The sequence below is a fragment of the Callorhinus ursinus genome, unplaced genomic scaffold (genome assembly GCF_003265705.2).
Source record: "Callorhinus ursinus isolate GAN/ISIS: 27379988/994484 unplaced genomic scaffold, GSC_fseal_2.0 scaffold10, whole genome shotgun sequence".
In the NCBI taxonomy this organism is placed as follows: Eukaryota; Metazoa; Chordata; class Mammalia; order Carnivora; family Otariidae; genus Callorhinus; species Callorhinus ursinus.
In genome coordinates this window covers 76,495,223-76,519,643 of record NW_027397072.1, presented here as the reverse complement: position 1 = coordinate 76,519,643, position 24,421 = coordinate 76,495,223, and the positions used below count along the sequence as shown (strand labels likewise).

General features: G+C 39.1%; 1 protein-coding gene and 1 pseudogene across 10 annotated transcripts in view; both read right to left on the bottom strand.

Annotated features, from left to right (window-relative positions):
• The window catches only part of THADA (THADA armadillo repeat containing), a 323,626-nt gene that overhangs the window by 119,359 nt on the left and 179,846 nt on the right, over positions 1–24,421 (bottom strand). Inside the window, exon 30 of one of the 10 annotated variants that reach the window (XM_073897795.1) lies at positions 6,514–6,687. The exons of the other annotated variants lie outside the window; for them this stretch is intronic. Coding sequence (XP_073753896.1) covers positions 6,646–6,687 — 42 coding nt within the window. The 3' untranslated portion in view covers positions 6,514–6,645. Of the gene's footprint in view, positions 1–6,513; positions 6,688–24,421 lie in introns of those variants that run through there. 10 annotated transcript variants of the gene reach the window in all.
• Positions 18,736–19,253, bottom strand: LOC112821632 (cytochrome c oxidase subunit NDUFA4 pseudogene; annotated as a pseudogene).

Sequence of the window (24,421 nt, the reverse complement as noted above, 5' to 3'; positions counted from 1 at the left end):
AATGGTAGTGCCATTTGCTGAGAACGTGAAGATCAGCAGAGGGCCAGGCTTGTGGCTTGGTCAGGGGATGGAAGAGAATTCACATTTGCTCAGATGAAAAGGCATTGTCTTCTGGCCCCAAAGGGGTGCAAGTTATGGTAAGTTCTACTCCCTAGGGGTCTGATTTATTTGAGGAGACAGCATACAAGTATAATATCGTCACATCCTTGGTGGGAGCAGGGTCTAAAGCCAGCGGCTAAGGTGAACATTGTGTACAGTAAAAATTGCCTTGACTTGTATTCAGCACAGCCAGAGACACTAAAGAGATCATACATTTCCAACTCACATCTCACTGTTCACTCCAGGACACATGCTCACCGAAAGAAAAGGCAATATTTAATAAGCAATCTTCAGTTTTTTACTCTCTTTTATTTCTTAGCTTCATACAGATTTAGTAAGTTAGGTGGGTTCTGTGCAACTTTATTAAATAAAAGATAAAATGAATTTCACTTAAAAAGCAAAATACCAAATGAAAACTACTGTCTAGTAATCTATAAACACATAGGGTTCAGTTAATAAAAGATCTAAGTAAGGTGGGGTGAAGCAGAGGCTCATTTTCTGAAGAACATGAGGTTTCAATAAAGAGAAAGCCACAGATAAAGAGATTTGGAATTGCATCCATATAATTGGTAGTTACCCTCCGTGACCACCTGGGTCTTCCTATTTCCTCAGGTCTCCAAAAAATTTCAGTGAAAAGCAGATGATTTAATTGTTTTAACAGAACTGGGGTACACAGGTGGGCAGGGAGGGAAGGTACCCGCGACACACTGGAGGAATGCCAATGAGAAAGCATTAAGTTTATGCCCAATAGTTCTTAATATTAGAGGAAAATGAGGCCCAGAAACAAACAGACCATCAAAGTACCCAATGAAGTTCCTTACTGTCTAACTAAAACCAGAAATTAGGGCGCCTGGGTGGCTCAGTCGTTAAGTGTCTGCCTTAGGCTCAGGTCATGATCCCAGGGGCCTGGGATCGAGTCCCGCATCAGGCTCCCTGCTCAGCGGGGAGCCTGCTTCTCCTTCTGCCTGTCTCTCTCTGTCTCTTCTGAATAAATAAATAAAATCTTTTTAAAAAAAATAAAACCAGAAATTAACATTCTGTACATTTCTGTGGGGAAAAAAAAGTACTGTAGTACCTCAAAAAAAACTAAACATTGAATTTTTTAAAATACATGATCTGGCAAATTCTACTTCTTGGGTATATATTTAAAAGAACTGAAAGGAAGGTCTCAAAGAGATATTTGAGCACCCATGTTCACAGTAGCATTATTCACAACAAAAGGTGGAAGGAGGCCAAGTGTTCAATGGCTGATGGATGGATAATGGATGTATAGATACACAATGGAATATTACTCAACCTTAAAAAGGAAGGAAATCCTGACTCAGGCTATAACATGGATGAATACTGAGGACACTATGCAAAGATAAATAAGCCAGTCACAAAAAAACAAATAGCATATGATTTCACTTATATGAGGTATCAAGAGTAGTCAAACTCACAGAGATAGAAAGTAGAATGATAGTTGCCAGGGGTTGGGGGAAGGAAGAAGTAGGGAGCTGTTTACTGGGTATGAAGCTTCAATTTTTGCAAAATGAAAAAGATCTGGAGGTTACTTGCACAAAGTGTGAATAGACTTAACATTATTGAACTGAACACTTAAAAATGGTCAAGATGGTAAACTCTATGTGTATATTATCACAAAAACTTAAGAAATAAATTTTTAACAAATTCCCTACATTCAAGTCACTGATATTCCATACTATAATATTGTATTTATGTTATTTCTGGGATATGTTATAAATTCTCTGATTAGAGAGTTCCTCATCTGTTAAAAAGCCTTGTTGGGTGAACTACACATTTACTTTTGAGTACCGATTGGTATTGTGAGCTCGCATTAATTAGATGCTCTTAGAACCACATTTTGATTTCTTGTATTCCGTAAAAGAATTAGCATCAGGGGCTAATTAAAAACAGCCAAATCTATTCTTCGTGGTGAGCTATAAGGTTATACTAACTGCAAAGGAATGATTCTCAAGGAACAGTGAGACACCGGAACGTATGAGCAGACAGTCAGGATATGTTGTCTGGCTGCTTAGTTTCTAGGGTATGATCTTTTTCCAGTCTCTCTACTACTATGGAGAAGGAAAAAAATCACCACCACAGACTAAATCCTGACACAAAGTTTAATTTTTAAAAACTTTCTCCATTGCAGACTATTTTTAAAGTATTATGCTCACCAGGGAAAATGTGGTTGGTGGGTGAGACTAGTAAGATGGTCAGTACAGTAAGCCGCCTACGTCATCTGAAGGGGGCACAAACCTTTGTTTTACGTTCACACGCTTGTGAACCATCACCTCTGCTTCTCATTCAATAGTTCCTTTCGCTGCTCACGGCTAAAAACCTTCCCAACATTTTCAGCCCCCTTTCAGTACCCCCACTGCACACCACTTTTTTTAACCTGTTGATAACTTTTTTTTTTCACTTACCAATGCTGAAATCTGTTTAGAACTTCACAAACTCACCAGCTACTCAACTCAACATCAAGACTGTCTTTTCCTGCTCTTCTCCATCCCCCCAACTCTTACCCAACCCAACACCACAGGTCAGAAAACCTATTGGCTCTGGTTCTTACTTTCTTCTCTAGTTCACAATCTGGGATGAAGACACCTCTCCCAACAGCACCAGGGCTCTAGATGTAAAACTGAAACGATACAACCAACCTCCCTCTATTGCTCTGGGTGAGGGCACTGTGAGGACACCATGAAGACCCAGGGTTAGTGCGCATGGCTAACTTCCTCGATACTTAGAAGATGTGTCATGCACAGTTATTAGTGTTATCTCTGCCCTGGTTTCCCATAACCCTTATTTCATGCCCCTTGATCTTGACCAATAAACACTGTGTTACTACACAGCTCACTCGGTCTCCTGCTTCCTCCATTCCTGCCTTTGGGCAGTCTTGCCAGCTGCCCTTTAAGCCTGGAAGGGTCTCTCCTGGCATCTGCCAAGCTACTATTTCAAATGCTTCCTCCTTACTCATGTCTGCCTGCCTGCTCTCCACATGAATGACTGGGAGGAGCACCCTTCCTAGAGCTGAACTGGTCTGGGGTACAAATAAGTGATGCAATGAAATCCAGAACACTTTTGGCCCATTAAATAGTTGAGCTTAGAAATTTCAAGATTTTCTTACTGCTCTACATGGTCCTTCAATCTCAGTGGCAAATGCCTCAGTGACATCTAATAGCCATCACTGCCAACATAAATCTCTGTTATCTCCTTGACTCGACAGAAGAATCACTCATCTCTTATATTAATTCAGCTTTGGACATTGAATCCCTCTTCTTCCACTCCCAACCCAATGGTTTCCAAACTTGCCTTATCATAAGAATCATGTGTGTGGCACGTTAACAAGGCAGATTCTGGGGTCCTTTCTCAGATCTACACACTTTAAGTTTTCATGACAGGAGACCGGGAAACTGTATTTTAAACAGTGCCCCCCTCAGTAACTCTTGTGTCAGGTAAAATTGAGAAACGTCTGACAGCCTGTCAGATCTTCCTGTTTTGTTTTTTTTTTTGTCAGTGTCCTAACAGCCAGAGGTCAGAAGACACAGTAGCCAGATGACATAAATTATTAAGAGTTTAGTTATGAAGACTCTACCTACTCCACCCATGCTGATAATTTGACTTAAAATTAAATACTATATGATTCTGCATGCCAAATTTTCAGATTCAGATTTGTTGGTTGTATCTCTCTGGTCATACTGCAAGATTCTGGGGATGAAGTTATACTGTTTCATATTCACTCAATGCTTAATTAGTACACTATGAAGCATTTAATTGGAATTTAATTATAACTTTACTGATTGATCAGTAAAGGCACCACCCAACTCAAAGAAAAACAAAACAAAACCCTAAAAACTCCATATCTTAGAGCCTACCTGAGTAGCACTGAATCCTTCCCTCACCATCAGGTTAATGAGAATGAGAATGCAAACTTAGGGTTTGCCTCTTGGCCTTGAAAGAGGAAGGCAATTATTTAGCGATGTGGCCAGATTTCTAGAAACTATTGTTATGCCTTGTCTGACTGCCTAGATTTCTCATAATAGAGTCAACTTCCTTTCAGGATTACTGCTTTGACCCTGTGTTCTTTCCACCGTCATGCTGGGGAGATCTCAGAGTTAATGATTTGCATCTGATAGTGCAGCATAAAAATTCGAGTAGCAGGCCTACTTTCAGGCAAGGACACACAGGAACACTTCTCAGAAATTAACAGAAGTTTCATGCTAAACACTGCAAATGTTGAGGGGTGCTTATTTCAAAACATATGTCTTCAAAACATGAAGGCCATTCTAGATTAAAATATAAATGAATTATATCAAATAAAAGAATGTAGGGCCCTTTCTAAAAAGTGCAAGATTACCATTTATATAATACCCAGAAAAATAAAGTTGAATGAACAATATGAAGCCAACTTAGTCAAGAAGTTAATACTGAAAACAAGTTTCAGTGGGGACGTTATCACAGCTATGTTCGGTATTACATTTTTCAAAAGGATGAATCCATTCTCTGTTCAATAAAAAGCTTCAAAGGTAAACAATGAACGGTCCGTATGATGAGATCTATCCGTGAAACTGAGCAGATTTCTAAATCAGTGCATAGACCAGGCTATTTATAAACTCAACTTCCCATCAACCTCAGCACGATGTCAACTAACAATAACAAGTTAATGTTTTCCAGTCATCTTCACTGTACCACTTGATTGCCAGCACTCGGGCCAAGGTAAACTCGACAGTAACAAAAGAGCTAACATCACAATCAAAGAGTAAGATTAATGAATACTGCATCTCTGCTTTGAAGTGAACACTGAAATTCATGCCCTTAACATACTCTTTTTTCAGCTGCTGGACTTCAATTGTGCCTACTCGTCTAAATGGAGATTTGAAGGCAGAGTTTATAAATATTCTCCCTATTTGTAATGAACCACAAGCTTCAGTCCCTGAGAAACTTTTTAAAATGAAGAACATCCTCTCTATAAAATTATAAAGTGTATAACTTCCCCAAATTATCACACACAATTCCTAAACTCTGACCACCATTCCTAATTAAGGTTTTTTTTTTTAACTGAAATATAACTTAAAAGTGCCAAGTCTGAAGTGTAAAGTTTAATAAATTTTTATATCTACTTAATTATAGTTTTTACTTATAATAACATAACTGAACAAATGATTCATTATATAAGATTATTATAAATTATCACATTTGTTCTAAAAAGTCCCTTATAACATTCCTTTGCATTGGTGGTTAAGTGGTAGAATTCCCACCTCCCACACTGAATTAAATGTTAAGAGCAGATACTGAGTGTTCATAATACAACAAATAGCAGCACTCACTTTTTGTGGAGGGAGGGGAGAATAGAAGTATAAATAATTTGCCTCTTTATGTTAAAAAATATACAGTAAAAAATGGTCTTACAAAAATGTAGACAAAAAAAGAAAAACCAAAATATGTACCTTTTTCTACAAAGGAGAAATATCATTGACTCTGATTTTCAAACTCTCTGATTCTTTTTTTAACTCAACCCTGAACACATCAACCCTTCAGTAAATACAATGAATTAAACCTTCACAGTTTTTCCAACTAAAACTGTTTTACTGACTCTGGACCAAGTCACTTCAGTCTGTTTTCCAAACCTCCATAATTTTTTGGTCACTTAATTGCTAAAAAGGTCCACTATCATTCCCTTTCCTGGTACACTAGGAAATCACTTGTCATTTTAGCAGCTATGTTTATGTGCTAACTCTCCTCATTGATGAAATATCTACCACCCAAGCTAGTGATGGATTATAAAACCCAGGCCCAGGATATACAACTCATCCTGGATTTCTGATGGTTGAGATAACTCGTCCCTAGGTGTTAGGTTTTTGTCACCACTCATCCAAACACACTCTCCCATCTTTTAACTGCCTGTTGTCACCTCCTCATGATAAAAACTTCTTCCTTGGTAGGCTACAACGGTGACGTGTTCAGTTAAACAAAAGTGTACTTATCAGTGGCAAATATCTAAGAAATAGCAACACTTTCTGGATACAAAGTACTGGGAAAAGACCAGTCTGAAAGAGGGAGAAATCTTTGAAAGCAACAACAGTTTTTAAAGAGCTGCTGGTCTATTATTTACTATGGTCAGTAACATGAACTACACTAAACACAAATAACTGTCAAGTAGTATATCTGTTAAGCTGAACCTGAATAAATAAATTCAGAAGATTAATTTGTATTGGACATTCACGGAGAAAAGTAAATTTGTGTGCAGTCTTCATGTCAGAATTACAAAAAACAAAACTCTACAATAGTAAAATCCAAATTAATGAGATTTCCTCTATAATCCAGAAAAGTCTCACTCTTTTTAATGAATATCATGAAAGTTGGTGTGGCCACTAAACCTGGAGTTCCAAAGTCAGGAGTTTCTAACCTCTCTGAGAACTTTGCATTGCAGGTGTGAAGGTCCTCAATCTCCACCAAATCAATACAGCTGACAGAGGGAAGCTTCCTTGTTCTGCTGTACAGCATTTCTATGTTCCATATCACCAACAAAAAAAGGCCATCCAAACTCTACCTCAAAGTCGTAGAAAGTTCAGCCTCCAATGTGACAATCTGATGAAAGTAGAGCATTTAAAATCTTTAGATTATCCCAGAAACACTTGTTTCCAATGCTACCGGTAGGAAAATATAGAGGAAAAGAGAAAACACTATCCTACCCTTTGGATTTTTGGAAAAACAACATTAATCTAGTTCATTTATTCAACAAACCTTTATTGAGGGTTTAAGGTCAAATGCAATGGAAGTGTATGAGATAACCATGACATGTTTGCATGGTTATTTAAAGTACATTATACAGGGCGCCTGGGTGGCTCAGATGGTTGGGTGTCTGGGATCAAGTCCCACATCAGGCTCTTTGCTCGGCGGGGAGCCTGCTTCTCCCTCTCCCTCTGCCTGCCACTCCCCCTGCTTGTACCCTCTAATAAAAAATAAAAAATCTTAAAAAAAAATAAAGTACATTATACAATGTATAGTTTAAATCACAGACAGTGACTCAAAGATTAAAACAAAAAGCCCAACATTTTCAGTATCCCTATGAAAACTGTGACCTTTACAATACTAATAGAACCTTTACAATATACCTTTCATATGTCTGTTTCTCCATTTTGTCCTCTGATCTTTCTTTCTAATGATGAGTTAGTACCATACTTTTCATTAATGTAGAATGATTATAAATATTAATGTACCTTTATATTGTGTTTTAGGGATTTGATGTGCAAGTTGATCTTTTTAAAAAAATTTTTTTTCTAGACACAAAATTCCTCAATAAAATGTTAGCAATTCAAATCCAATAATTAACAAAAAGGATAATACATCAAGAAGAAATGGGGTTTATCTCGGCAATGCAAGGTTGGTTCAACATTTGAAAATCATTGTTATTTGCCATATCAACCCATTAAAAAAAATCTGATTCTCTCAACGGATGCAGTAAAAGCATTTGACAAAGTTCAACATCTAGTCCTGATAAAAATTCTCGGTAAAGTAGAAACAAAAGGAAATTCCTTAACTTGATAAAGCACATCTAGGAAAAACCTAGAGCTAATATCCTATGCGATGATGATAGGCTGAATACTTTCCCCCCTTGGTTGGGAAAAAGTAAGAATGTCCATTCTCACTACTTCTACTCAACATTATACTGGAGGTCCTAGCCAATTCAATAAGGCAAAAAAAATATAAAGCATGCCAACTGAAAAGAAATAAAATTATCTTATTCACAGATGACATGATTATCAATGTAGTAAAACACCAAAGAATCTATTTTAAAGAGATATAAAACTAGCAGGTTTAGCAAGGTCTCAGAATATGAGGTCAATATATGAAAATTATATTTTCTAAAGGCCAGCAATGAACACTTAGAATTTGAAATTTTCAAAAGTTATCATTTTTAATAGTATCAAAACCATGAAATATCTTGGGATAAACCTCAGAAAATATGTGTAAGATGCATTATCCAAATATTGTGCAGGCCTGTATTTAGTAAACTTTTCTGTAAGGGGCCAGAGAGTAAATATAACAGGCTTTATGGGTCATACGGTCTCTGTTGTAACCACTCAACTCCGGCATTATACTATAAAGCCAACCATAGAAAATATGTAAACCAATGGGCATGGGTTTATTTACAGAATAGGAGGCAGGATGGATTTCTCCTTTTTTGCTACTGATTAAAGGTCCCAGACTTAGTGAAGTTACTTGTGAACTTGTAGGCTTTTGTGGGGTGTAGACAAAAATAATTTCTCTCTGGGGCACCTGGCTGGCTCAGTTGGTAGAGCATCTGAGTCTTGAGCTCAGGGTCGTGAGTGCAAGGCCCACACTGGGCATGCAGCCTACTTTAAAAAAAGATAATAATAATTTCTCTCTAGTGGAACAGATGACCCCAGAGATTTATGATCTGCCGGACATTAAACTGTCTTATATCTAATTTAGCAATCTTATCCTAACACTCTGTTAAATTGCCTATAAATGCCCTAGTTTGTCAGATGCTCTTTGAACTGATTATATATCTTTCTGGTCCCCTGATTAATTAATGAGTTAAATAATATATTTTACACATGATTATTTTATATTTGCCTGCAAGTGATGATTTTACCTTCATGAAAATTATACTTTAACAATGTCAATTCTCCCTTAAGTTGCTCTAAAGATTCAATGAATCTAAAAATTCAATGTAATCAAAAAGCATTTTGTCTATTCTCTTACTATTTGGTCTTTCATATGAATTTAATTGTATTATCAAGTGAAAATTTTATTGGAAATACATTAAACCTATGTTTGAATTTGGAGAAAACTAACATCTCTGTGATATTCAGTCCTATCAAATATATACAATATCCTTGGGGAAAACTCAAGAGATTCAACAGAAAAGATATTAACAAAGGATCTTTACAAATTATATTATTATTATTTTTAAAGATTTTATTTATTTATTTGACAGAGAGAGACATAGCGAGAGAGGGAACACAAGCAGGGGGAGTGGGAGAGGGAGAAGCAGGCTTCCCGCTGAGCAGGGAGCCTGATGCGGGGCTCGATCCCAGGACCCTGGGATCATAACCTGAGCCGAAGGCAGATGCTTAACGACTGAGCCACCCAGGCGTCCCTACAAATGATATTACAAATGAGAGGTAGGTGACTGAGTATAGTTTAGTACAGAACCTACGGAAGTATCAGCTCTGAAAAACCCAGGATCTGCCACTTGCTAGCAGTGTGATCCTGAATAAGTTACTTAACTTCTCTGAGCTTCAGTTTCTCATTGTAAAAGAGCACTCACTTTCTAGGATCGTTATGAGGATTTAATAAATATATGTAAGTACATAAAACAGTGTTTGATACAGACTAAGTACAATATAAGTGATGCCAGACAGTATTATTACAAAGTGCATATGTGGAAATCAATCACTTTCAAAAGTAAAAACAGCACAAGTCAGAAGATAAAACATAAGAAAAGTACTCAAGGTAACAATCATAAGAAATATAAGAATAGAACATACACTCTACATGAAAAAAGCTTTAAAATATGATGCTAGTGAGGAACATAAAAGACAAAAGAATGGAAAGGCATGCCGTGTTGTGAAACAGGACAGTAGCATAATAAAGATGTATGTATAGTTAATAATGTGATGTATAAATCTAATGTGATCCCAGTAAAAAATAAAAATAATCAACAGAATGGAAGATGGGGGAATTAGACAAGCTGACTTAAAGTTCACAGGGTACTGAAAAAGTCATGAATGGGAATTAGTCTCCAACAAACTGTAAGACATTTTATATAGAGCTACTATGGGCAACTGATGCATAAGGGGACAAACTGTTCAATGGAACAGACTAAAAATCTAGAAAATAAAAGCAGCTGCATCCTGAAATTTAGCATATGACAAAGCTTTTCTGTCAGGAGAGATAAGATGTACTTTTTAACAAATAAAAACCAAACCAAAAAAACCCAAAAAACCGAACCAAAACAAAACCCCGTACAATAGCTCTTCACTTATTTTTTTATTCTCCTCAGTGACATTAAGTAATTTGTATAACAGTATTTTTAAACTTATAGTTATAAATGATACCATTTATATATTAAGAAACTATATCATGACAGCCACTATACTGGGATTTTGTACATATAACATCTCTACTCTTTATGCCAACCTTGCAAATTATGTGTTATCATTATTTTAACCAATGGTTAAGCTTCAGTTTAGAATTTAAGTGATTTGCCCAAGGCCAAATATCTAGAAAATGGGGGAGAGAGTATGTTAAACCCAGGTCTGCCTAGATCCAAAACCTCCTTCCATATACCATCCTCTCTCCACAAAATAATCCAGTATGTCAATGAGACTCTAAGAACCGGGCAATAAAAATAGTGCATGGGGCGTCTGGGGTGGCTAGGTCGGCTAAGCATCTGACTCTTCATCTCAACTCAGGCCTTGATCTCAGGGTCATGAGTTCAAGCACCACGTTGGGCTCTATGCTGGGCATGGAACCTACTTAATAAAAAAAAAAAAAAAACGCACGAGATTACAACTCTACATACCAACTAGGAATGAAGTAACTAAGAGAAAACAGTATCTTCTCTTTATGCTTTTTAATTTTCAGATGGTAAACACACTGGGGTCTGTGTCTATTTATCCTCTGTCATGGTCACCTGGCACTTCAGTCACTGGAAGACATCCAAGGTGAATCCACCATATAGCTCATTCTTTCCGATAAAGAAGAGAGTTAAAGTGAAGCTAGAATGAGCGTCAACAGAATCTGACACTGAGGAAAATGTTGTGACTGTTTTCGTTTTCTATGTACCAGGTCCCAGTGTGGGAAACTGGAAATCTGTATGCCAAAAGAATATAACGCTGGTTATTTTGACTTCCCTCTGCTGGGCAGTAAACCTCTTGAACTTCTGTCTATTTTTGGGAATTGAGGTATCCCTTTAATCCTGTTACAGAACTGCTGACGGCAGTAAGACAGCAAAGGAAAATCGGCACAGGGCCTGTGCCAGGAAGGTCTCCAAGAACAAGGATGAAACAAAGCACAAGCAAGCAAAAGCATTTTGCAAGAGTTTTGTGAAATTGGTGTCAGTGTTCACAACCCAACAAGAGAAACACCACCCAACTGCAAGCCATTTCAGACTCAAAGGGGCCCCTGACGCTGGATGGACGTTGTGAAACTCCCAGAGCCAGTATTTACAGCAGGGTTAAAGTTGTACTTGCAGAAAACAGAACAGCCCTTCGCTCAGCCTGTCCTCTCCGAGGACTCTACACATAACCAGCAATGTTCTCTTCTGCTTTACTTGCTGTGTGTAAAGATACAGTTCAGGGAGTGCAGAGCTTCTGTTTAGACTCTCAGGGACACAGACCCTGCTGCGGACACTCCTGAAGACCCCCACCTTTTAAAAAAAGATCCTTCTGATGATGGTTTGTTTTCTACACACAGCGGAAACAGTTGAGCCAACTTTTTTTTTTCTTTTTTTAATGAAAACCACCTCATCTTCAAAAACGGTCTCCAGTTAGCTCAATTCATTTTCAAAGCTGTCTATGATTCTACAGCTGAATGAATACACACAGAATTAATGTCCCTTTCCCCAAAATGAATTTGGTGTTAGGATTTACTAGGATGCCCCCAGTCAATGACAAAGATCCATCTCTAAACATTCAGTCTCAGTTACATGTTAAATTAATGAAGCCTAATTCTATCCCACTTAGAAGCAGAATAACTAACACCTGCTTGGAGTCAACAGTGAGGATTCTGACCGAGGCCCAAATACCACACTCCAGTGAAGTCTGATGTCAATAATTATTGACATCTAGCACAGAGGCTCTGGCGATCTAGATGCACACAGCATGCTTACCTCTACCCATCACTCTGCTCTGTGAGAAAAGCTGTTCTTCCAAGTGAGAGGACTAGAAAGGGGGTGTACTACAGTGAGTTTTATTTCTTTTTAAAGATTTTATTTGACAGAGAGAGTGAGCACAAGCAGGGGGAGTGGAAGAGGGAGAAGCAGGCTCCCCAATGAGCAGGGAGCCCGATGTGGGACTCGATCCCAGGACCCTGGGATCATGACCCGAGTGAGCCAAAGGCAGACGCTTAACCGACTGAGCCACCCAGGTGCCCCAACAGTGTGTTTTTTTAATTTTTTTTTAAAGATTTTATTTATTTATTTGAGAGAGAGAATGAGAGAGAGCACGAGAGGGAAGAGGGTCAGAGGGAGAAGCAGGCTCCCTGCTGAGCAGGAAGCCCGATGCGGGACTCGATCCCGGGACTCCAGGATCATGACCTGAGCCGAAGGCAGTCGCTTAACCAACTGAGCCACCCAGGCGCCCAACAGTGTGTTTTAGATGGAACAAAATTCCTGTCCATCCTCACCCAATTCCCCAATTGTCACCATCTTACATCACCATGGTACATTTGTCACAACTAAGAAAGTAAGTGGTATATTACTGTTAACTAAACTCCATACACTTTATTCAGATTTCACTAGTCTACAGCTTATGTCCCCTTTTTGTTCCAGGATCCCATCCAGGTTACCACGTATCTCCTTAGGCTCCTCTGGTCTGTAGCAGCTTCTCAGACTTTTTCCTTGTTTTTGATGATCTGAACAGTTTTGAGGAGTACTGATCAGGTATTTTATGAAAAGTCCTCAATTTTTTTTTCTTGGATTAGATGAGGATTACAGGTTTTTGGGAGGAAGACCACATGGGTAACATGCCTTTCTCCTCACATCGTACAAGGGCACATTACACGCAATCAACATGACTTATCACTGTTGAAGTTAGCCTTGAATACATAGCTTAGAGGTGGTGTTTGCTAGATTTCTCCACCGTGGAATTATTTTCCTCATTTCCCTCTTTCTGTCTGTGGAAGCAAGTCACAGCGTACAGCCCACAATCAAGGGATGAGGGAAGGGAAGTTAAGCTTCACTTCCGGAGGAGGGGTTGTGGGGAGAGCAGTTACATAAAATTATTTGGAATCCTTCTGCATGGGAGATTTGTCTCTTCTCCCCCATTTATTTATTTGTATCAGTTATGGATATTTATTTTACACTTTGGGTTATAGGCCCACTACAAAATCCTGGAAAACCCTCATTTGAACTAGTCCTTCTTAAACTTTAATGAGCATATGAGTTGAACTGGGGATCTCCTGAAAACGCGGATTCTGATTCGGCCTGGTCTGGGGCTTGGCCACGCCCATGCGGCGCATCTGGCGCTACCCTTGAATGACAAGGCTCTCTAGCCTGGGCTTGACCTCCGGGAATGAGTGCTCACCACACTCCACAGCACCCTGTTCCACCTTTGAAAGTTCAACCAGGGATGAAAAAGTAAAATGAAAATGTGTCAGTCCTCAAATCTATACCCAAACAACGAAAATTATTCATTTCAATACCAACTCTGAGGCGGACTTTTTGGTGTTCTTTTTGTTTTTGTTTTACACTAAATTGTAGATGTTTTTAGGCCTCCACTACATACACACACACACACACACACACACACAGAGGCCACTTCTACCTTCTCTGTATGAATTTAAAAATGACTAGACTTCCTGTGGCCGATGTGGTGATAGCTGAGATTTAACTTCTGAAATGGACAGGCACCTGGGAGCTGTGCATCTCTACTCTGCTCTCCTTCAGGAGGGAAAAGAAGTAAACATCAGAGAAACCACAAAGAAGGAAAAGCTAGGACAAAGGGAGATTAACAAAGTAAATCATACATTCACCCTAAACAGATGAAGGGAGCCTTTAAGACACATTGGCAAAACAGCATGGTCCTCCTTCTTTCTCTAATAAGGTTGAGGAGTCTGGAGGAGTGGGCACATGAGCAAGAGCCTCAGCACTGCTTAGAGATTATACAGTGGAGGGCACTGGTATTAATTTTCTTCAGAAATATGCCTCCTGGTACCTTTTGATTCAGTGGCCATGGATTATATGACATCTGTAATTCACTATCAGGGTTTCCTTTGAAGAACATGGACTAGAATTTCTAGCACCTTAATTCTGAATGCATACACACACACACACACATATGAGCATATGCTCAATCATAAATTTTAAAACAAATTACTGCCTTGCATCTCTGTTCTCTAAATACACATCTGAAAATCAAACCTGAAGGCTGAATTTTCTCTCAAATAGATTGATCAATGATCAATGAATATTGCTTCTCAGTATGAAAAGAATAGTTTGCTAATTGGACTAGGAAGTGTCTCACATACTTGAAAAAAATCAATTATAAAGTGAGAAATTGCATTTCAGAAACAATGTGTTAGATATAAAAATTACTATATATCTTGTAATAGAAGAAAGGAAAGGCATAAAGTCTATTTGCTATAAACTGACTTAAACTTGTGAATAAAACATGTCTTACCATCTACATGAAATAAAGATACTTTTTAAAGGCTTAAGTAGTGAATAAGGAAAAAAAGTCAAAAAGCACATTTAAGATGTTAATTATACTGATTTCTTTGAAGATTAACAAAGGTGATGGAATTTTCTGGCACTTATAAATTCTTCAAAGTCACAATTTAAAAAACCCATTAAATCCATCTGATATAAAAAAATAACTAAACAACTTTAGAGCTTTTTTTGGAAAGGTAATTCTCAGAAAGTTAATTAAAAGATATTCCCCTCACCAGAAAGTTTACTTTAAGATTAACAAGGCATCTCAAATAGGAGACTGACCAAGATCCTAAAGAAAATAGAGGATTACCTATTCAGTTATGAACATGGGTACAAATTAAAATCTGATACCTGTATATACCTAACAACTCCTCCAGAGTGCCATTAATTCAAGTATATAACATACATCCCCTTCATTAATAAAGAATAAAAGTGGAGGATAAAGCAGGAAGACAACAGTCTACCTCATTTAGCTAAACAAACAAACAAAAACCATACATGTTGATTTAGACTTGCTAGGAATCTAGCAGCAGACAGCAGCAGACTACACTCAAGAGAGATCCCAGAACTCACCCGTGCAGAGGGATCCCAGAACTCATCTGCACACAGAGGCTAGGACTAAGGAGACTTTTAGAACAGTTTCAGAAGACCCCCTTCTTGCCCTAAAAAACATTCTTCCCTTCTCTCTCCTGGAGACAGAAGATCTGGCCATGAGAGTCACTCCATTTTATCTCACTTTTAGTTTTTACAACTATCCCCCCAAAACTATTTGTTTCTCCATTTTACAGAGGAGAAAACAAAGGCTGAGAAATCTAAGCTGTCAGTGGAACTGGGACTTGAACCCAGATAATTTTAACTCCAGAGCCTTCTCCCTCAATGACTATTACATTAAAAAGAACTACTAATTTGGAAAGGAAAGACAAATGAAGCACAAGAGCAAAGATTAAACCTACTAATCGAAGAGCAAAAGTTCACATATGGGACATGGAGGAAGAGGTTCGGGGTAGCCAGGGAGTCAGAATGGTCAGCACTCTACTAGGAGTTGGATGCATACATGATTTTATTGAATAAATGCATTATATTATCTGAGGGTCTAGTGGAGCACAGGAATAAACAAAGCAAAGAAATAAAGGTATTTATATGAACAACTATATGGCAACAAATTGGACAACCTAGAAGAAATGGATAAATTCCTAGAAACATGCCTAGAAACCCACCAAGACCGAATCAGGAAGCAGAAAATCTGAAAAGATCAATAATGAGTAAGGAGATTGAATAAGTAATCAAAAAACCTCCCAACAAAGAAAAGCCCAGGACAGATAGTTTTACTGGTGAATTCTACCAAATATTTAAAAAAGAATCAATGCCAATCCTTCCCAAACTCTTCCCAAAAATTGAAGAAGAGGAAACACTACCAAACTCATTTTACAAGGTCAGCATTACTCTGATACCAAAGCTAGATAAGAACACTACAAGAAAACTACAGGCCAACATCCCTGGTATAGATGTAAAATTATTCAACAAAATACTAGCAAGCCAAATTCAACAGCACATTAAAAAGATTTACACCATAATCCAGGGGGATTCATCCCTCAGATGCAAGGATGGCTCAATATATGCAAATCATCAATATGCTACATCACATTAATAGAATGGAAGATAAAAATCATATGATCATCTTGATAGACATAGGAAAAAACATCGGACAAAATTCAATATCCATTCATGACAAAAATGCTCAACAAACTGGATTCAGAATGAACATATCTCAACATCAAAAAGCCCACATATGACAAGCCCATAGCCAACATCATGCACAATGTAAAAGGTTGAAAGTTTTTCCTTTAAGATTAGGAATAAGACAAGGGTGCCAACTTAGCACTCCTATTCAGTGTAGTACTAGAAGTCCCAGCTAGAGCAATCAGGCAAGAAAAAGAAATAAAAGGCATCTGAATTGGAAAAGAAGTAAAATTGTCTCTATTTGCAGATGACATATCTTATGCATAGACAATCCTAAAGATTTTGCTAAAAAAATACTAGAACTTAAAATGAATCCAGTAAAGTTTCAAGATACAAGATCAACATACAAAAATTGGTTGGATTTCTATCCACTGACAATGAATTATCTGAAAAAGAAATAAAGAGAATGACCCTCTTTACAAGAGCATCAGGAACAATAAAAATGCTTAAGAATAAACTTAACTAAAGAGACAAAAGGTCTATACACTGAAAACTATAAGACACGGATGAAAGAAATGGAAGAGGACACAAACGGATGGAAAGATATCCAGTGTTCATAGATTGGAAGAATTAATATTGTTAAAAGTCATTAATTAATTTTTTTTTTTTAAGATTTTATTTATTTATTTGACAGAGACACAGCGAGGGGGAACACAGAGGGAGAAGCAGGCTTCCCGCCGAGCAGGGAGCCCGATGCAGGGCTCAATCCCAGGACCCTGGGATCATGACCTGAGCCAAAGGCAGACGCTCAACGACTGAGCCACCCAGGTGCCCCCACAAGAGCCCACTTCTAACATCTGTTACATAAAGGAGTATCTGTTATATAATAGGACTAGCTTCTGAAGGGCTTTTAGTAGCTGCTTTGGGAGCGTGACCTTTCTGATTTAACACCAGCTGTTCACTCCTAGAATGTAAATTCTTACTAACATTTAGATATAAAAGAATGTAAGCTCCATGAAGGCAAGGATTTTTTGTCTTTTTTGCTTACTACTGTACCTGGCCGAGTAAGTGATCAAATATTTGCTGAAATGACTTTGCTGAAGTATTTAAGGTAAAGACATTATAAAAACAAAAACATATTTTAGCTACAAGCATTCTTAATACAATCACAATAATAAAAAATAGGTTTCAAACACAGTCCTATTTTAGGGAAGTTCGGGAACTTAAAATGAAGCAAGGGGAAGCATCCAGGTAAGAGGACATGCACACTAGATTTCCAATGTTGGATATTTATACTTTCTCTGAGATTGTATCAATCTGGCAACCATAACAGAGGCCCACTTAATCTAAAAATTAAATTGGTACTTAACAGCCAATACATTTTGGGCCTGCACTTTCTGTACAGCCCTTAACTCCTTTTTCTTCCATTGCTTTTGAGTAATTTATTTTTAAATACGTCACCTTAATATTTCACCACATTTTTGCATCATACTAACCCCTGGCTAATCCTTAAAATGTTAAAGGCAAGACATTACCATATTTGTTAATGAATACATTAAACCTTTACGTATAAATGCTTTAATATGCAGCCCCTATAAAGCTATCAGATGTCTGAAAAGTTTTTAAACATGAATCAAAGAGTAGTTTTAAGAACTTAAGCTATGAATGGGTGAGATTACCCATTTAATATAGTCCCCAAAAGGAGTAACAAGAGTATGTAAAATGAAAGAAAGTCCCTCAGAGTTTAAAATTCTGTTGCACAATCCTGTCTTCTATGTTCAAGAAGTTTGTAGTCATTTTCAGAATCCACTCCAGGAGCCAACTTCTTAATCTAGACATCAGGCAAACCATTCATGGTAAAAGATACACGAAGATAAACAACACTACATCCAAGAGGATGAAGAGCCAGAGATCCAACCAGTAGGAATGCTTTGGAAACCGGTCGGCCTGGGATTGAGACCGCACTTCGTGGTTCTGCTGCTGCCTCCCAGCTTCACCCAAGCCTAGCCGCTCCCGGGGACCGTCCCGACCATCATCCGCAGCTGCGCCCTCTTCCCTCTCGCACCAGTCGCCCCACCACGGTCGGAGCAGCCAGCACACCCTCACGTCCTGTACTTCCGCGTTCACCTGGCCCTAATTAATTTTGTTAAAAGCCCAAAGCCATCTATAGATTCAACACAATCCCTCAAGATTCTAATAGAAATAGAAATAGAAAAAATACTCCTAAAATTTGTAGAGCCACAAAAGACCCTGAATAGTCAAAGCAATCCTGAGAAAGAAGAGCAAAGCTGTAGATATCACACCTATTACAAAGCTATAGTAATCAAAACAGTATGGTACAAGGGCGCCTGGGCAGCTCAGTCGTTGGGCGTCTGACTTCGGCTCAGGTCATGGTCCCAGGGTCCTGGGATTGAGCCCTGCATTGGGCTCCCTGCTCGGTGGGGAGACTGCTTCTCCCTCTGCCTGCCTCCCCCTCCCCCTGCTTGTGCTCCCTCTCTTGCTGTGTCTCTCTCTGTCAAATAAATATATAAATAATCTTTTTTTCCCCCAAGTTTCAGGTATTTATTATTCAGTGTAAACCCCAACACAATACACCAACATGATTTCGTGCATTTAGAGGGGAAATATTTCCTGGATAAGTGGAAAATTGTGCGGATGGCTTCTAGAAGACCTTCATCCTAAGCAGCTTTATAGTGAAACATTTCATTTAGAAGTCTGGACCTTCTTTCTTCAGTTTGCTGTAATCTACATTCACTGAGTAGAACTTGTATTGATCATTGGGACCCGGTTTGTTCCAGGGTTCTGGGTTATTCTTCCTATCCCAACTGACATCTGGATTGAACAATGCCAGGCGCAAGACATACAGCACTGCTCCAGTACCTCCTGCCCCAATAAATATGAAGAGGGGGATCAAGCTCAGATGCTTCTTGGCCTGACCGATGATCTGGCGTAACATGGTTGCTGCAGAGGCCTCCTGTCCAGGAGAAGAAAAAACCAAACGTCGAAGGGCCGGCACTAAGTAATCCCTACACCGAGGATGAACGGACGTCCCTAAATATATAAATAATCTTAATAAAACAATTAAAAATAAGCCTGGCTGGTACAGTCAGTAGAGTGTGCTTCTCTTGATCTCAGGGTGGTGACTTCAAGCCCTATGCTGGGTGTAGAGATTACTTAAAAAAATTAAATTAAAATTAAAAATAGAACTATATTCTAGAAATTCCGCTTCTGGGAATATATCTGAAGGAAATGCAAACACTATCTTGAACACATACCTGCCCTCTCATGTTCACTGCAGCATTATTTACAATAGCTAAGACATGGAAACAACCTAAGTGTCCACCAACGGAGGAATGGATAAAGAAAATGTGCCATATACACATGCACATGTACACACACGAATATTATTCAGCCACAAAAAAGAAGAAAACTCTGCCATTTGCAACAACATGGATGGACCTTGAGGGCATTAAGAGAAGTAAGATAACTCAGACAGGGAAAGGCAAATATTGTATTACCTCACTCATATGTGGAATCTAAAAAAACCCAAACTCACGGAAATAGAGAGCAGAGTGGTGGTTGCAGGATGGGGGGGGAATAGGTAAAGGTGGTCAAAGGGTACAAACTTCCAGTTATAATACGAATATGGTCTGGAGATGTGAGAGCATGGTGACTATAGTTAACCATACTGTATCGTATTGTATATTTAAAAGTTGCTAAGAGAGTAGAACTTAAAAGTTCTCACCACAAAAACAAAATTGTAATTATGTGAGGTGACGATGTGCTAACTAACCTTAATGTGGTAATTATTTTGCAATATATACATATGTCAAACTACTGTGTTGTACACAAACTTATACAATGTTATATGTCAATTGTATCTTAATAAAGCTGGGAAAAAAAGCACGTATATAAGAGATGGACTAACTTTTTCTTCTTACCAATTTAGACAGGAAAAACTCTGTGGATAACTTTGGTGGAATTCACTCTCCAAAGGTAGTTTTCCAGAATCATAAGACATATGGGAAATGGATGTTAGTGACTGTGTATTTCAACAGAATCAGGAATTCAACAGCAGTGAATGGGTTTCTTAATAAAACAGGGAAAAGAATACTGTTGCCCATATGTTTGCTCTAAGGAGTATCATGAGCTTGATTCTGTATTCTTAAAAATTCTTTATATTTTGATGTATAATTAACTTAATAGGGTGACTGAAAAATTATGCAAAAGTTAGAAGAAAAAAAAGATTTACCAAAACATTCAGAATATTCACATTCTCCTGATGTGAAGAGAAGGCACAGAAAGTTCTTGTTATTGACAGTAGCAAGAGAAATTCGGTTAAGATTTAATTTGCTTATTTTTTCAACAATTGCCTTTAATAAAAACAGAAAGTAAGGCTTCATTTTAATATCTGTAGCTAGCCTCTTTTTTTTTTTTTTAAGAGAGGGAGAGAGAGGGGTGGGGGGGGCAGAAGGAGAGGGACAGAAAATCTTTCTTAAGCAGGCTCCTTGCCCAGCATGGAGCCTGACAAAGGGCTCAATCCCACCAGCCTGAAATCATGACCTGAGCTGAAACCAGGAGTCAGACGTTTAAGTGACTGAGCCACCCAGGCCCCTGCAGCTATACTTTATTTATTTATTTATTAGATTTTATTTATTTGCCAGAGAGAGAGACAGAGAGAGCAAGAGAGCTTAAGAATACAAGCGGGGAGGGGGTGGGGGTGGCACGTCTGGGTGGCTCAGATGGTTAAGCGTCTGCCTTCAGCTCAGGTAATGATCCCAGGGTCCTGGGATCGAACCCCACGTCTGGCTCCTAGCTTGGCGGGGAGCCTGCTTCTCCCTCACCCTCTGCCTCTCCCCTGCTCATGCTCTCGCTCTCTGTATCTCTCTGTCTCAAATGAATAAATAAAATCTTTAAAAAAAAAAAAAAGAATACCAGCAGGGGGAGCGGCAGGCAGAAGGAGAAGAAGGCTTCCCGCTGAGCAGGGAGCCCGATGTGGGACTAGACCCCAGGACCCTGAGATCATGACCTGAGCCAAAGGCAGACGCTTAACCAACTGAGCCACCCGGGTGCCCCTGTAGCTATACTTTTAGACAAAGAAGCACACATAAGAATTCTGACAATTTCTAAAAGAGGTATTAAGGATGTGCTTTTAAAATTCTTATTTTTTATATATTGTAACAGTTTTGAGAGTCAAGTCACAAACTTACTACTCATTTACATATCTGAGGCACACATAATTTTTAAGAGCTTTTTGAAAATAAAGCAAATATAATCACTATGTATTTTTAGCACCCTCATGTAGATTTATCCTCCAGTTTTCCTTTTTGAGGTCTGAATCTGGGAATCTGGAGAAAGCTTTCTGTTTAACTCAAAATTAAAATTTTGATGTCCTAGGTTTAGTTTTCAGCAGAACCTCTTTTCCTAGAGAAGATCTTTCCACACAGCCTGTTGCCTCCAGCCCAAGAGAGGCTCAATGAAATAGACAACAAGTGTACTCAGTAATAAAGATACTCTAGCATTTCAAAAAACAGAAGTGAGAAAATTCTAATTATGTGTTATTTTCCAAAGCTCCCCTAGGTAAATAGAGCCTAGAATTTTATTATGCTCCCTGAGTCTGGGGAGGGCAGAAATTAAGTTCCAACTACACGTTTTGCAAGTGGATCAGAGGCACGTTGGGACTGGGACAGGAAGCGAACTATACAAAACTAGGATCCTGAAAGCGAGTTGGCTTACACATTCATAGCACCTTTCCAGCAGAGAGAGAGAGAGACCAAGAGAAGAAAGGTGCTTCCTTTGAGATTTCTATATTGTCCCTCCCCTCCTCTTATTCCCACGCACAGCTCACTGTAGTCTGTGGGGCAACAATTTGTTCATGGGTCAGGAATGGTTTCTTCCATGACCACTGGCATTTAAAGGAGCTGCAGCACACCCTGTCCACACAGGACGATGGTAAAAATCCACAGGTACTGTGCAGAAAAGGTTCTCAATCATGGGTGATTTTGCTCCCTCCAGGGAACAGGTGGAAATGTTTGCAGACATTTTTGCTGTCACAGCTGGGAGGGTGGGTACTACGGGCAATCTACTGGGGTGATGCTTACCAAACATTACAATGCACGGCACAGTCCCCACAACAAAGAATTCCCATGACATTGAGAAATCTGCCACGGAAGGACAGGGTAGAGAGGATGGAGGTACATAGTACTGAGAAATAGAAGAATGTTGTGAACAATAATATGGCTTAAAATAGAAAGAGTTTTATTACTTATTTATACTTTCCTTTAGGCCCCTGAGCTGATTTTACTTGAGCCCTCTGGGGTGGCTGCCAAACTGCCTGGTTATACTCAGCCACAGTGCTTTTCAACAGCCAACTAACTTAGTCCTCAGTAACTGAAATATATTGGGTGCTCTAAATAAATCCCAGGGCAATGCAACAAGTACATATGCTCTGCAATCTTAAAAATGCTTCCCCAATAAAAGCAATAAGGTATTCCTGTTTGAATGGCATAGCTGAAAGCAAACAACAAATAATGCTATTTTCATGGGACAGAGACCCACCAAGCAAATCGTATCACATAATGGGAGAATCACATATCATCAGATATTTTATAGGAATTCTGGGAAACGACAGAAGCCTGCTAGTGTGCCTGCAATGTGATGTTTTGTTGCATTGTGTTTTTAAAGAATTATCTTCAGTCATAAAAAGTCCCAAACAATAACGGTAGGCGAGGATGGAAAGTGTGTCTTCCAAGGTGAAAAATGAACTTGGAAAAGTGCTAGATTAATCTATCTAGGAGGATCCTATATCCCCCTTTCAGTCTCTGAACTTCAAATATCCCCCCGTGAATGATGAAAGCCTCCTTTGTCTGGGACAGTGTGACGGTGTTCCTTTCCTGACTCATCAAGCTTTGTGATGGGGTCTGAGGGCAGGGCTGTAATTCAAAACAAAACAGGTGCAAGGAATAACAACTCCATAGGTAGGAACTGGACCCTTAAAAATCAGAACTAATCTTAGCTCTTAGAGTCTTTACTATGATCTACAGGAAGGTAGAGAACACTGACTGACCCAAGGAACCTCTCTGTGAAGCATGCTCACACATTCAGTCAAGACTGCTGAAGATCGACTTATTTCTCTCTTATGCACACACTCACATATCAGTAGGAATCCTCAGCATTACTTCAACGTACAGTATTCATTTTTCTAGAACACAGCTTTTCTGAGGGCAACATCTTTCACTCGCCATCTACATCAGTGGCCTTCGCCTTTTGGGATCATCGACCCCTCTGGGGGCCGGTTGTGATGGTGGCAGCACCAAGTAGGAACAGTAACAACTAACGGTCACTGACTGCCTACCATATGCCAGAGACCATGCCGGGCACTGCTCAGCTCTTAATTCTGTTAACCCCCACAACCAACCTATGAGACAGTGCTATCTTCCCATTTACTGAGGAAGATGTGGAGGCACAGAAATCAGCTCACCCAAAATAACACAGAGAGCAAGCAGTGGAGCTAGGATCTGCATGGAGACAAGCTGGCTCCAAGAGGCCATGCTCCTACTTATGGGAGAACGTGCTCGCAGCTTTTATATACTTACTCATTTAGAAATTAGATACTACTCTATTGATACGCACATTATTAAACATCTGATATAAAAAAGTAGTCAAAAGGATGAGAGAGACAAATAGCATGCCAAACTATTCTTCCACACACATTACTGTCTTGCACACCTCACTTTGAAGGCCATGGGGCCCACATGGGCAAATGGCTTGGCCTGGCGTTGCTGGGCTCTCAAATGCTGACCTGTGCCCACCTTACCGTCACACTGTCCACCTCCCCAACACACTCCAGGACTGATGGGCTTACCCACTGTCCCCTGCAAACACCTTCTGCATCCCCCTCTCCGAGCCTTGGTTCACATCAAGTCCCTATGTCAACAACAGAAAATTGTTTAAAGCCTTATCCCAGACCCAATGTCCCCACGAAGCTTTTTCTGAGCTCTCCTCTCAGCTGTGTATTCTCAGCCACGTGCCTGGCCCACACCATAGCCATGTATTTCTGGGTAGTCTGTGGTGTGGATGACTTGTTCTCCGCCTCAGCTCACAAGCCTCTTGAGGGCAGAGAACATGCTACATATTACCTTTTCTTTGTATCTTCTATGGCACCTGGCATACTATTATGCACTTAATTAGCACTCAGTAAGTATCTGCTAAATAAAAGAGCAAGTAAACATTCTCTGT